The sequence below is a fragment of the Leptosomus discolor genome, chromosome 16, assembly GCF_034619465.1.
Source record: "Leptosomus discolor isolate bLepDis1 chromosome 16, bLepDis1.hap2, whole genome shotgun sequence".
Taxonomy (NCBI): Eukaryota; Metazoa; Chordata; class Aves; order Leptosomiformes; family Leptosomidae; genus Leptosomus; species Leptosomus discolor.
In genome coordinates, this window is record NC_141406.1 from 14,619,139 (window position 1) to 14,632,841 (window position 13,703).

The 13,703-nt window shown below is 45.9% G+C and overlaps 1 protein-coding gene across 6 annotated transcripts in view; it reads right to left on the reverse strand.

Annotated features, from left to right (window-relative positions):
• The window catches only part of ATXN2 (ataxin 2), a 52,231-nt gene extending 40,668 nt beyond the window's left edge, over positions 1-11,563 (reverse strand). For 3 of the 6 annotated variants that reach the window (XM_086474497.1, XM_086474496.1, XM_086474495.1), the window contains exons 1-5: positions 11,439-11,563; positions 4,539-4,575; positions 2,848-2,907; positions 2,052-2,123; positions 1,667-1,817 (exon numbers count right to left, since the gene is read on the reverse strand). In XM_086474497.1, coding sequence (XP_086330623.1) covers positions 1,667-1,817; positions 2,052-2,123; positions 2,848-2,907; positions 4,539-4,575; positions 11,439-11,563 — 445 coding nt within the window. Of the gene's footprint in view, positions 1-1,666; positions 1,818-2,051; positions 2,124-2,847; positions 2,908-4,538; positions 4,576-11,438 lie in introns of those variants that run through there. The other 3 variants (XM_086474500.1, XM_086474499.1, XM_086474498.1) reach the window with 2 other exon arrangements.
• Positions 11,564-13,703: the final 2,140 nt, after the last annotated feature.

Here is a 13,703-nt window from a genome sequence, read left to right on the forward strand (position 1 = left end):
TTAATTTCCCAAGAAGCAGAAAGCCCTTCATTGCTCTAATTTGCAGGTGTGATCAGAGACTGACTTACACTTTCAAGTGTCATTTCAAGATAATGCATTTTTGAGACAAAATGGAAAGTAGATTAATTTACCCACTACGAGTTATCAAATTTTGCAGCCTTCTAGTTTATCTTGCTCCAAGTCTCTACAGCTTTATTTCAGCTCTTCCCCTCCAGCTACTTAAGAGATTTAGATTCAAAGACATTCCACCTAATAAAGTCAACTGAGCGACTGTTCAACCTGAAGCAGTCATTTCCTTCTAGAAAACTTCCATTGAGTACTTATTCCTAGAAGCAGCAGTATATTCTTCATTACATCTATTCAAAATCTATAAAGACCAGGTAATGGAGAGCCCAGTTTGCATTCACATTAAAGTGATGTTCATAGCAGACCCACTATAAAATAGCTCTTGTGTAATTTAAATTCGAAGTTCCATCCAGAACCTGGAACTTATCTGCATTTTAATGCTACATTTGCTCTGATATTACGCATCTTCTTCTGGGAAAAGCAAATTCCTTGAAACAACAAGCCTCTCATTCTTCAGCTTTAATCAGGCAAGAACATATGCACGTACAAATACAAGGTGAAGAGGGAAAGATCTCATTAAACGTCCACCAGTCCCTACGCATCTCTAAGTCGCTGCTACATGGGAATAAAGCATGTGTGTTACAATAACCACTGAGCTCCCAGTGAGAGCTGCTGATCAACCTGAGAACGTACACACTGGCAATTTCACTCCACGGCACAGACTGCTATGTATGCATTTAGCCTGGGAAATCAGGCACACAAGCATAAAAACCCTTGAGATGCACCACCCCCCAAAAAAATAGTAATAATCTGAAAAGGAACTAGAGCTGTCTGACTTACGAGCCTCTTAGGTTCCAGAAAAATAATTAGGGTCTTGGAGGTCAGACATTAAAAGAGAAAGCATGAAGACTGCCTGCCTGCAAAATCACTTAATTCTGACAGTTTCAAGCCATGTCTTCCAAGACTTTAAGACCACTTGCCTGCCATCTCACTAGGTTCTTCTGTATTTTGGAAAGCCTTGTCTATAGATCTACAAGTAGCAAAGCAGAAATTAAAAACACAAATAGTGGATCTTAAGAATTTTTTGCTCCATTTGTAGTAGTATTTTTAGAATATTTATACGAATACATGTTTAAAGACAAAAGCCGCTTAACTAAATATAGGCTTTATATATGCACCAACTCTGAACAATAGCCTTTTTATAAAGAATTTGTACATTCGTGGATTCTCATATAACATTTCAACAGACTAATTTAGAAAGACATTTATAAAAATAAAAACCAACAACCTCCCACAAAATCTGTAAAATGTTTTGTAACACCACCAAGGATTTACTTTCCAGACACCTGGGAGAGCTGCTCACAGCAGTGTGCCCTCACAAAGGTTCTGCAATCTCTTTTTTAAATTTTCATAAAATTGTGATTTTGGGAGGTGTTGGGCATCTGCTCTTTCCATTGACTTTAATGGGGTATTTGGATGTTCCACACTCATTAAGAATTAAGAGTCTAAATGTGAACTTCAGTTTTTGGATCCCAAAGCATCTAATTTGAAAATCCTGACTTATGATCTAAGATAAAGACAATTTTAAAAACAAGTATACCTCTTCTCGCATAATTGGTATCCATATCCTTAAAATGCACCATAACAAAATCTGAAGACTTGAACAAGATACTCTCTAGTATGTCTTCACGTTTTGGCCCCAAACTGGATTCTGCAGTTTTCCGATGAGCAGCATCAAGCACTAAATCACACTATTAGAGACATAAAAAGAACACACTAACTTAATGCACAGTAAGCTACTCGGTAACTTCACATACTTGCAAAAACCAGACATGTACAATAGCTTGCAAAAATTAATCTGCTTGTGTAAACCTAGACGTGAATAGTCAAAGTAATTCATAATAAATATTCACATTTTAATCAAACATTGATTAGTCAGTATTAGGATCTTTTAAAATGGGAAGAGTCAAAATGAAAAAAATTACCTTAGGACTGTAGGTTTTAAAAACTCCTTCATATATACCACCATTTTTCACCTGTACTTCACATTTGGATCCCTAGAATGCAAGAAAAATGAAAATACAGATTTCTACCAGCCTGACAAATGACATTTGAGTGATTTTCCCAAAGATTTATCTTTTTTACTAAGTACAACATGTAAAAATACAGCTCAGTTTTCAGTCACATCTACTCATTCAACATTTGCCCATTTATAAATACGCCACTGTGTTCTGCAGATGCAAACAGCTGGGTGTGTACAACATTTGTTCTGAAGGGATTTAAAGGCACTCACAGAAGCATATCTGGTACTCACAAGACTTGACCAGTTATGCACACAAACAAGATTTTGTGCAAAAACAAAATCTCTGCATATGTGTGGGTACAAATAAGGACGAAGCCTTATCCTGGACTCTAGCAGATGTGGGACGTTCTGCCTTACTTAATTTTGGCATGGCAAGACTTCCCTTAAATCTGGGGAGAAAGGCCCCCAATTCCTGCACACAGACTCATTTTATTTATCCATAACCTCTCTAAGACAGAAAATGCAAAATAGGACCAGTGCACCTAAGAAATCTGCTATACCTCTGCAAATTGTATTTGAACCTTTCCAAGCCAAACACACAGAACAGCTATTACTGTGATTCTTTAAAGTTCAATCTTGGCAAGAGACGCCCAGCGGTAAAGTTTAATATTCACCCCATTATATTACAATTAGCAGACTAGCTAACATCTCTGTCACTATAGAAACTGTTTACCCTCCTTCCAAATACGAAGACTTACAACAACTGACGTAAGTATGTGAACCATTCTCATGTTTGCATAGATGCCATCGAAAGAAATCTGAAAAATAAAAAAGACATTGTCCTGAACATAGGAGAAAACACACAGCAACCCAAAAATGTGCCAAACATTAATGCAGGCTTTCACCAGCACATACCAGTTCCTAGAAACATTGGTCCAAAATCTTACTCAGTCAACATACATAGAACTTGGGTTGCATGAGACTTCCAGAGGACCCTTAGCCCTTTCTCCGATCAATTAAAGATCTGAACGCCCTTCCAAACCAAATAAACATTACAGAGTGCCCTTAAGGTCACTCAATAAGGAAATTCTCTTGCTGGTTGGGTCAAGCTCGTATGCAGAGATTCATCACTGAAAAAGCCCTATTAACGTTCTTCTCTGGTTTAAGAGTCATCAACAGGGTAAGGTACTTCAACTGCTGTAGAAGTAAAAAGGTGCTTTCAGGGCCTGCTGAATGACATCATTTCACCTAACAGACGTGACTGCATGCATTAACAGAAGTTAAAAGTCATCAAATCATGGAGCACCAAAGAGCTACAAAGCCCATCACGAACTGAGTCAGAAGTAATTCACTGCAGGATCAGAATCAGAGACCCTGCACTAGGAGAACTGACCGAGTATCACCCAGGTTGCTGGATGACGGGCTCACATAAGCATACACGAAGTGGCGAGGGTGTCTGTGTTCTGTTGCAACAGCTGGTATCTCTGTCAACTCCATGCTTGTGAAACGAGATGCTGAAACATGTAAGGACCTCACCATATTCTGAGCTTTTTAACTGATGACATATCTTTTAAACTGTCAGCTACTTCATCCGCTCCCTCCTGCACATTAGCCACCCTCCTGGTCTGAAAAGACACGTTTAAGGACGCTCCTACGCTCAACACTCAGTACAGAGGACACATGATGTTTAGTGCTTGCATATGACCTTTTTCACCACTCTTCCTCAAAGCTTCTTTATTTTTACTGAAGAGGCTGGATCAATAAACATTGATGTAAGCTGCAGTCCTTTTAAACCCTCCTACTTCTGCCCCATTCCCCAAAATTAGCCATCCTTGAAAACCAGGCCAACAACAAATTAGAAAATATTTGATTAATGCATTCAAGGATCCACTCTTTAAATAGCGATCCACATCTTTAGCTTTGATAAAATTATGTTCTACAAGTCAAGCCACACCTACACTTCAACAACATATAGCCTCAACGATAACTAAAGCTACACATTCAGGTCACTGGTAACACTGGGTTAGCTATTTTATACTAAAGCTATGCAAAATCGATATTTTTATTGAATTAAACACTGTCTTACTGTCATCTGTTTAAGGCAGAAGCTAATGTTAGAATCTTCAGAGCGGAACTAACTCAAAAACATTGCCTTAAGTTAAGGGTTATCCATATCTACAACTACAACTGCAAGAAAATGCAGCAGATTTGTACCTGCGCAGTTAGAAGTTTAAGTGAGCCTTCTCCCCTTCACCCTCCCAGGAGACTTAAAGGAATGCAAGATGCTGCACCTTTATCTCAGTCTAACATATTCATCACAGTATCCAAAGGAAAAAATGGAGAGAATATTCCAGTATCTGCTATTCTTACGTTGAAACTTGGGTTCACTGTATGTAAGTGGTTTCCTTGTGTCTAGAAGTGGCACAATGAGGAAAAAGCATCTACTTACTGTAGGCTGAGGCGGTCCTTTGCCACTGCTGCGACCTCTGAAATGAAATACATACATGGGATAGGATTAAAAGAACTGCCAAAACTGGTAGGTTGCTCAACAGGAAAGATTTCAAAAACCCATCTTAATGCAGTGTTGAGAACGGGATCAGGGAAAAACAGCACTCCCCTAGAGCAGAACTTGACAGCTACAGAGCCCACAGCATTATCCTCCAAACTACTGACCTACAAGCAAGGAACACCGGTTAGTAGGCAAGACCTACAATAAATGAAAAGGACAAAATGAAGAAAATGCTAAGCCTATGTCATTATAAAAACCCCAAAATATTATCTCTTAAGCAGAATCCTGCAACTAAAGTAAATTCCAGAACTTACCGGCACCCAAAACCAAACACCACTTTCAGGCCCAATCCCTCCTTGGCACGAGGTCCCTTCTTTAAGACTAGAGGTTCAGTACATGGTCACTGTCACCCAAATCACTGAGCCACGCTGCAAGCTACAGGGGAGCCCTGCCTGTAAGGCCCTACCTAAACAGCTTGCTTGGCACTACTATCACAACCCAGCAGGGGAACCTAATTAACTCTGTCCCTCCCCTCAAAAACAATAACTACCTTTAATGCAAACCTGTCAAAGTGTAGCACTCGGGACACTTCAAAAGCTTTTAAATTAACCTGTATGCTCTTACTACCTTGCAAACTGAGATGTAACAGCCTGTGCCCTCCACCTCAGACATCCCAACGGCATCCCTGCAGCTGGCAAGTCCGCAACAGCTACAACTCTTCAACTTCACTGGTGTGCCTTATTTCCAAGGTACTTCCCTGTACCAAGAAGTCCTGGTTTCAAATATTTCTCATAGTGATTTAGATTTGTATTACAACAACTTCAGGAGCGCGCACTGTAACGTGAGGCAAAATGAAGTCTTCTCCTCCACAGAAAAAAAGTCAGTTTTTTAAATAGACCCACCTTACAGATGCACAACGATTTAATTAAGGAGACCCAAAGAATCATGTCTACATTCCAAAATATCCAAACCACATTGAAATCTAAATCCAGCTGAATGTCAACTGCATTCAATTGCTTTTGAAAGCACCATGCTGTGGTTGACTACAACCTTGCTCTCAAAACAACATGCCCTTATAAACAGAGCTCATGAGTTAGTCAAGAAATCAAAGGAATTTCTCCCACTGAACATAAATATCCCTCCAATAAATTCTGCAGAAATAAGCAAGTCCATCAGAGAACCATGAAAGGCTTAACAGGAAAAAAATGAATAAGTACTAAACTATCACCTGACTCGTTTAAGAAAACAAGCTGCTGAAACAGAAACGTAGCCTCGCAGAGCATCACGCACACTGATGACATTTGCTGATCGGCAATAATTGCAGATTTTGGATGTCCAGCTGGTATTTTCAGAAAACTTGCAGAGTACTAATCTCACAAAAAAAAAAACAATGCAAATAGCCCATTTTCTATTACCTATCAGCCTGAACTTTCCACGAGGAAGCTTCACAACTTCAGGCTTGCTCTAGAGCCATGCAGGTCTCACCATTTACTAAGCCTGCCACTTGTCAAATGGCTACCTGCAGCACAGCACTGCAGTGAGCCCTTCGTGAACCTGGAACATGATTTTTGCATAATATTCAGATAAATGATCATCTTCTTTCTGAAAGTCATTTTGCCAGATGTGAAACATCCAAATAAAAGAGAGGTACAGTCCAGTTCTGGTTTGTTTTTTTTTTTTTTAACAATTAAAAGTGTTGACAACATAGTCTTTCAAAGAACACAGCTGAAGTCAAACAATTTCACCAGTTCCCTCTGTTGGTCTCAAAGAATTTTTAGAAGATACTCCTACATCAGCTATACAAATGGTCAAAAGTGAAAGACTTTGGTGGTTTTGAAATAGAAAGCACTCCCATTTTTAGTGACAAGTATTCTTAGACCGTAAATAACTGGGTTGCTAGACTGGTCAGAAAGTTTGGAGTATTCCCTTCAAGCACCAACCTAAGCGTTCTAGATTTTCCATCTCTCACCACATTTCTCTAAGAAACAATCTGATGGTACATCCAGACTGGCAAGAGGTCCTAACTTCCACATCAGACCAAGAGTCAAGCTAATTGCAGAAATTCCATATGCTACTCTGACCTAATGGATCTCTTTACAAACCTGACCTCTCGTCTTCCAGGTACAAGCATTAAACACAAACCATCAGAAAAAAGGGAAGACATTCACCAAGATGAAAAAAGACATTCATCCATTCTGCCAATGCTACAATTCAATCAAAACTCTGTGTGTCTTCTGCTAAAACCAGGGCCACCAACTTGATGTTTATATTCCAACTGCTGAAGACTCAAGCTCAAACTGCCCTTTGACACATCCTTGATGCACCATAGGAATAAAAACTAGGACTTCTACAAAAGCAGAAAGTAGATGGTCTTTTCCAGCTTACCCCAATTTAAACCATGAGATTAACGGTAAGAAATGGAGGTGGAGAAACTAGAAGGGTCAGTAGCAATTTGGCACTGCTACCTAAAACCTCGATTACAGGAGGGTAAATTAAAAAAAAATACATTTTGTATTGCAGAACTGCAGTTAAAAGGTAAGCCTTTACCCAGCAGCTTGGCAAATCCAACTTGTAAACCCTCTGCTTTGGGGTAGCAGAGTCACTAAGTCAGAAAGACGCTTCACCAAAGTAATGACCAAACAATTGAACTTAGTAACCAACTCACTGCAGGCCAGCAGTTACACCTTAAGAGTGAAATTCTCCATAAGGGCTTAATCTCAAATGCTGCACAACAAACATTGTTCCCCAGCAGCAACTTGCAAATTTTTTTCTATTTTTATGAGCATTTACTATGCTATTCCTCAGCATCCCTCACCTCCCACCCTAATGTTTACATGCCAAACATAAGCAAAACAAGGTCACGCATTTATATTTTCCCAGTTAAGTGAAAACTAATGCAAGAGACACAAGTCTTTCCAGGACATGAAAGAAAGTGTCGGGTTTTCTCTCCAGCAGCACCTTCACTTTGAGACTAAGAAACAAACACAACCATACTGCAATTAGTGTCTGGAGCAGCAGTGCAACTACAAAGACCACTGAATTTAAGAGACTGAATAGATGCTTCTGGAGCGCTGGCTGGCACTACTACAGCTTTGGAAACAAATGTACAAGATACTCTAAAGGACGTGCATTACCAGTGCAGAGAGCTGGTAAAGCTTTCTTCTAAGGGAGAAATCAGAAGCACAAAGTTTTATTTAAGTGGAGTATTTGTATTTGTGACTATTTGTCTAATAGGTCTGTGAAATAAAGACTATACAAGAGCTCTTGCAGCATTGTTTTCTGTAGTTTTTCCCCAATACCTATATTAATAATGTCAACTCCCGTCTTCTTACGAGATGACAATTCTGTAGCATTTGAACATGTAAGTAACCTCACTCAAGTCTGACCCAGTGCACACCCGTAACCTGTTGATGGATTTAGTCACTGAAGAACCTTCTTCACATACATTACCACGGATCAGCTGTTAAATTCAAACTTACTCAGAAGTGGGTACATAATATCATACTACAGTGCATTAACAGCAATAAGAAAGAGACCTGCAGGTTATCCCTTCATTTTGCTCAGCAGTTTAGCACGGTTGCATTAAACCCAACACAAAGACGTTAGAACAAACTAGAAAAGCTCTGAATGGCACGTGTGACCCAACCTCCCGAACAGTCACCTCCATCACACCAGAGCGCCTCAGCACTCAACAGCCCCCACTACTTCTGTCTGAACAGCACGGACACCTCTCTTCTGGCCTTCACTTAAGCCTTTAGTTAGGCTGATAAAAAAGGATGGAAGGAAAAAGGAAAGCAAGAGTAGGCAAGAAGCGAACTCTCAAAAGCAACCTACGCAACGTGGGATCATTTCCGTTTCAACTTTTTAATGGGCAAAGCCAATTATAAAAGACTGCAACTTGGGAGCACTCTTAAAGGACTCCCAAGTCCAGTTAGGCAAGAAAGTTACCAAATAAAAAAGAAAAAGATCTTCTGCCACAATTGTAACTACACTCATCATCCAAAACCCGAGGCTGAGTTGTTTTGCCTTCAGACAAAATAACAACGGGGAAAAACAGGTAACAAAAAAGGATGCAGTGCCTGAAGGAATGCTGGGACGATGCAACTTTCAGCCACAGGACAGCCAACCTTCCTGTGCTTGTGCAGGGGCAAAACTGAACTAAAACACCAAAAGTAGATACTAGATCGTGTTTTGACTACCACAGCGAGCAGGTTTGCAACGAGGTCTCTGTTTTCTCCAATTACAGTTCAACCTGCTGTTGGCATCCCCCCTACAGCCCAATTTCCCATCTGCCATATTGCACATGCAGTTGCTGTTAAACAAACACAGTATTTCGCTCACAGCCTCTTTGTAGAAGTAGGTATTAAACCTTCTTGTTTGTTTTCCTTGAACACCTTTAAAGGTACCTTTATTTGTGATGTTTCCCCTTGTATAAAAGAAATTGATGTCTCGAGAACAAATACTGGAATGCCTTGGTTGCTCACACAAGGTTTTACCTTTTCTAATATGAAATACATATATCCATCCTTATGAAACCATGGAAACAAACGTAGTGAGCAAAGCTGACCCTCTGCTCCCCATCAGACACAGAAGGCCCAGGTACTCAGCCCAGCTAAGTCTTACAGTAATAAACACTAACTATCAATCTACCCAAACCTAAGCCTTGAAGAGCAACTTAGCTACGAAAAGTAACATTCTTCTGCATCTCAGAAAGATGAGAAAGAGAATGCTTGTGCTGCACAGAAACGAGCTACTAGGAAGAAAGCTTGGCACAAACTGGAGATGTTGAAGTTTCTATGAGATCATATAAAGCTTCCAATCGAAACCAAGATGCAGGCCAGCTACAAAACAATTTGATTTTTCAATAGCAAAGCCACTTAGCTTGTCTTTACATCAACAGATTTGCAGCATGAACCATGTTTGCATCTGTACTCCCCAAAAGACAAGACTTTTCTTTAGGACAGCAACAGAAAGAAGTTCTCTGACAGCATTCCACTGGGCTCCATCACCCCGTGGACTGTGATTTTACAGACCCTTCATTCGGAAAGAACTTTAAAAATTGATTAACAAAAAAAGAGTGTGAGCACCTCTGAGGGAATGTGTCAGTTGCTCAACAGCCCCACTAGAACTCCCTAAGGAGTTCGGAAGTGGAATTTATCCAACAAAACTAGAAAGGCAACACTGGTCGGAGAAATCCAGTGGCTTTAATCTTAAAACTCTGGAGAGAAATTGAAGCTCACATCCCCTAATGTACACAGACAAGTACTCATCATCACACTGAATTTTTTTTTTTTTTAAAAAAAGCTGTAGGTTTTGTTGCCCTTCACGTTAACCTCTACAGTGCCACTCTGTGTTGGCAGGGATAACTGTTTAGCAAAGCACAGTAAACATCATGTTCAATCTAAACAGGCAGATGTAAAAACTATTAAATCATTGCACTATAGTGCTGAGGTACTATTGTTATTATTTAAGTCTATTTTGTTTTTTTCAACCCTACCAAAGCTTTTCCACTCCCAGCTCCACAGACTGGTAACAAAGTAAGACCCTATTTCCAGTGACATCCAACAATGGGACCACTGTAAATCCTGTTTTATTGCCAATGCACAAAACTGAGCAAGAATAAAAGCCAAGTTGAAGAGCAAGATGAATAAAACTTGAAATTAAATCACTCTGAGTGACTATGACCTTCAAAACTGTTACCGTCCTGCTTCGATTGTTTCTCATGACCCCCCCCCAGCACTGGAAAAATTCACACCACTAGAAAGTCTATTTTTTTTTCCTTCCTCTCCCTCAAATATATGTGAATCTGAATAGCTAATTCTCTCCAAACAGAGGCAGGATCAATCTTCCAGAGGCAGTATGAGACAGCAGGGCCTCTGCAGCATGCGTGGGGAGGGGGAAGATACGAGGAGGGGAATCTGAGCCAGCTGCAACACCCCAATTCCTCGCCCCCCCCCAAACCTCTGACAAAGTGAAGCTGTGCTTGGAACCACCATCCACCGGCAAGGCCAACGAGCGCTCCTGCGGCCTGCCTTCCCGCGAGAATTTTATTGCGATTTAAATAAATAAATAAATAAATAAATTAAAATAAATAAAAATAAACCCCGGTAAGCTGCGGGTGCTCCATCGCAGGCCGGGGGGGGGGGGGGGGGGGGGGGCGCCTTCGCCGACTTCCACACGGCAGGAACGCTGCCCCCTCCCCCGCCCGGGACAAACCCCGCCGCCCCCCGGCCCCGAGGCCGCCGCCATCGCGGCCGGCACCTTCCCGCCGCCGCCGCCGTCCCCCCGCGCACGTGCGGCCGCCGGCTACGGCGCCTCGCCCCCGCCGCCCCCCGCCTCCTCCTCCTCCTCCTCCTCAGCAGGCGGGTCACGTTGGCCCGGGGGAAGCGGCGCCCCTCGCCCCCGCCGTAGGCCTCGCCAGGCCGCAGGGGCTTCGCCCGCCACCCCGTCGCGAAAAATGGAGGTCCCGCCGTGCCCTCCCGCCGTCCCCGGCCGCCTGAAGGGCACCGGTCGCGGCCTGGCTTGGCGGCCTCACCCCGGCGGCACTGCGGAACCGGCGGGCCCTTCGGCGGGCCTGCGTGCGCCCCGCCCGCCGCCATGCCGGCTCCCGCCCCGCCGGGCGGAGCCCCCCGCGCCGGGCCGGGCCGCGTCCCCCGCCATGCAGCAGGCCCCGCTCCCCCTCCCGACCGCCCCGCCGCCGCCCATGGAGGCCGGTGCAGGGGAAAGGGGGGCGGGGAGGGGGGGGTGGGGGGGGAAAGAAGCGACGGGGGAGGGGGGAGCGGCGCCCGCGCCGGGCTCTCCGCGGCGGGGCCAAGGCCGGGCCCGCCGCCGCGCACCCACCTGCCCATGTTCTGCCTCCCGCCGCCCGCGGCTGACGGGAGGCCGGGGCCGCCGCCGCCGCCGCCGGGGGGCTTGCGGTTGTTGCCGGCGGCCTGAGCCGCCGCCGCCGCTTGCTTGAGGGACATGACGAGAGGGGAGAGGGCCGGGGGTGAGCGCCGGGGCTAGGCGAGGGCCGGTCCGCGGGGCCTCGCTGCGCTGGCGGGGCCGGGGCGCCGCTGGCTCGGCCGGTTGCTCCCAAACAGTGCGATCGGGGCGGAGGGAGCGGAGCGCGGCGCGGAGGGATCCGCGGAGGGGGGGGGTGAGGGGGGGTGGGAAGGCCGGACCCGGCCGGAGGGTGAGAGGAATGGCGGGGCGGAGGGGAGCGGCGGTCACCCCCGCCGCCTGTCGGACACCCCCGCAGTGGTAGCGGGATGGTGGTGGAGAGGGAGGGGAGCGAAGCGGCGGGGCCGGAGCGGGCGACGGGAGCGGACTCTTTACGGGAAGTCGGAGGGCGCCGCGGCGGTGCTGCGGCGAGGGTGAAGGGGCGGAGGCGGGAGGCGGGGAGGGGAGGGGGGACACGTGAGGCGGCGGCGCGGGACGGCGGCAGCTCCCGCCGCAGCCGCGGCCCCGCTGAGGGGACGGGACGGGCCCGGCCCGGCGGTGCCGTGAGGCCCCCGCCGGCGCAGCCACCCCCACCCCCCCCGCCCCTCTCATCTCGCCCTCACAGCCCGCCCGCGCCTTCACCCCTCGCCGGCGGTAGCCGCAAGGGCAAACCCGAGCCGGTGCCAGCCGGGCGGACACCGTCGGCGCCGCCGCTGCGGGTGAGGAGGGAGCGGAACCCGCAGCCCCCGGCCCCTGAGGGGAGCGTTCCCCCTCGCCCGGCGGCGCAGGGCCCTGGGTTGCGGCCTCCTCTGCAGGCCGAGGCCTGGCCGGGGCAGAGGATGGCGGGACCGGCCCCGCCCGGGCCTGCCGCTGCCCGCCCGGCCCCGCCGAGGCCCCGCTCGCCCCCACACACCACCACCCCCCGCCCCCCCGGGGTCGCCAGCGAGCAAGAGTGGGAGGGCGGCGGGTTGGGCCCGGCAGCGCATCGTTCAAAAGAATCCAGACACGGAGAGACACCAAAATACAGGAGGGGAAAAAAAAAAATGGCCGAGTCGCCGACTAGCTGTGAAAGGCGAAATGGAGAACCCCAGCCCCCTGCGCTCGCTCGCCAAGCTGCAGCCCGGCTCCTACCTTTAACCACAGCGATCCCAAACTATCCCCAGAAAACACAGCCCATTGCCGCCCTCCTCGTGGAGCCAGCTACGGGAAAGCAAGATGGGGCTGAAGGGATTGCCACGTTCCTTGCTGACAACCCCTCGGTTGTACGGATTTCTGGGTTGTTGTTACACACACACACACCCTCCCAGATCGCTGCAGTCCAAAGAAATTAAAATCTGCATTGCACTGACAGAAACAGAATAGTTGAGCCCAAGATGCCAGTTCTCCCATCGCTCTGTGTTGTCCACCATCACCAGGCTTCCTGCAGAAATCCAAGGTGCAGTGACCAGTCGGCTCTGCCATGTTCGTGGTACCTGCTTTATGGCGAGCGGTGGTTTCACCAGCTCATACCAATATATAAAAATAAAGCATGGTCTGCCCTGTTAAAAAAAATTAAAATAAAAATCTGTGTACGTATAGGATTAGTAAGAGCAGATGTAACTTGAAAACCAAGAGCTAAATTGATTTATAGCCATGGTTACTCAAAACGCTCAGGGTTTAATCTATTCATAGAAATGCTCTAGAAATCCCACAGGATTCAAATGTAATAAAAAGGAGCGGTGCTCTTAGGCAGGCATATTTATACACCTTGCTTGTAAAGCAACAGCTTTCCCATGCGGTCGGAAGAGTTGTGGGTGGCACCACACAATGGTAAAAAGATAACAAATATTTAACAGCTTTCTTTAATTAGCATTTTTCCCTACACTTCTGACTGTTAAACTGCTTGTTTTGTTTTACCTTACAGGCCCAAAAAACCTTGTGGTTAACGCATTATTAGCTAAATGACAGATAATAGCCAAAAGGGGCTCAGCACAAAGAATTTTTCCATTGAAAATACTTGCCCTAAACAGAGCCAGTGGTTTTAAGGAAACATTTTTCAGTCACTTGAGTGAGCTCACAAGACACTTTGCTATTTCACAGCCACGGAACCAAGGGAGAAGGATATCAAGGATTTCTGCAGACCAAGAGTTTCCATAGGAAACACCAGCACCTCCAGAGCTGAAGACAGCTCGCGCTACTGCTGGC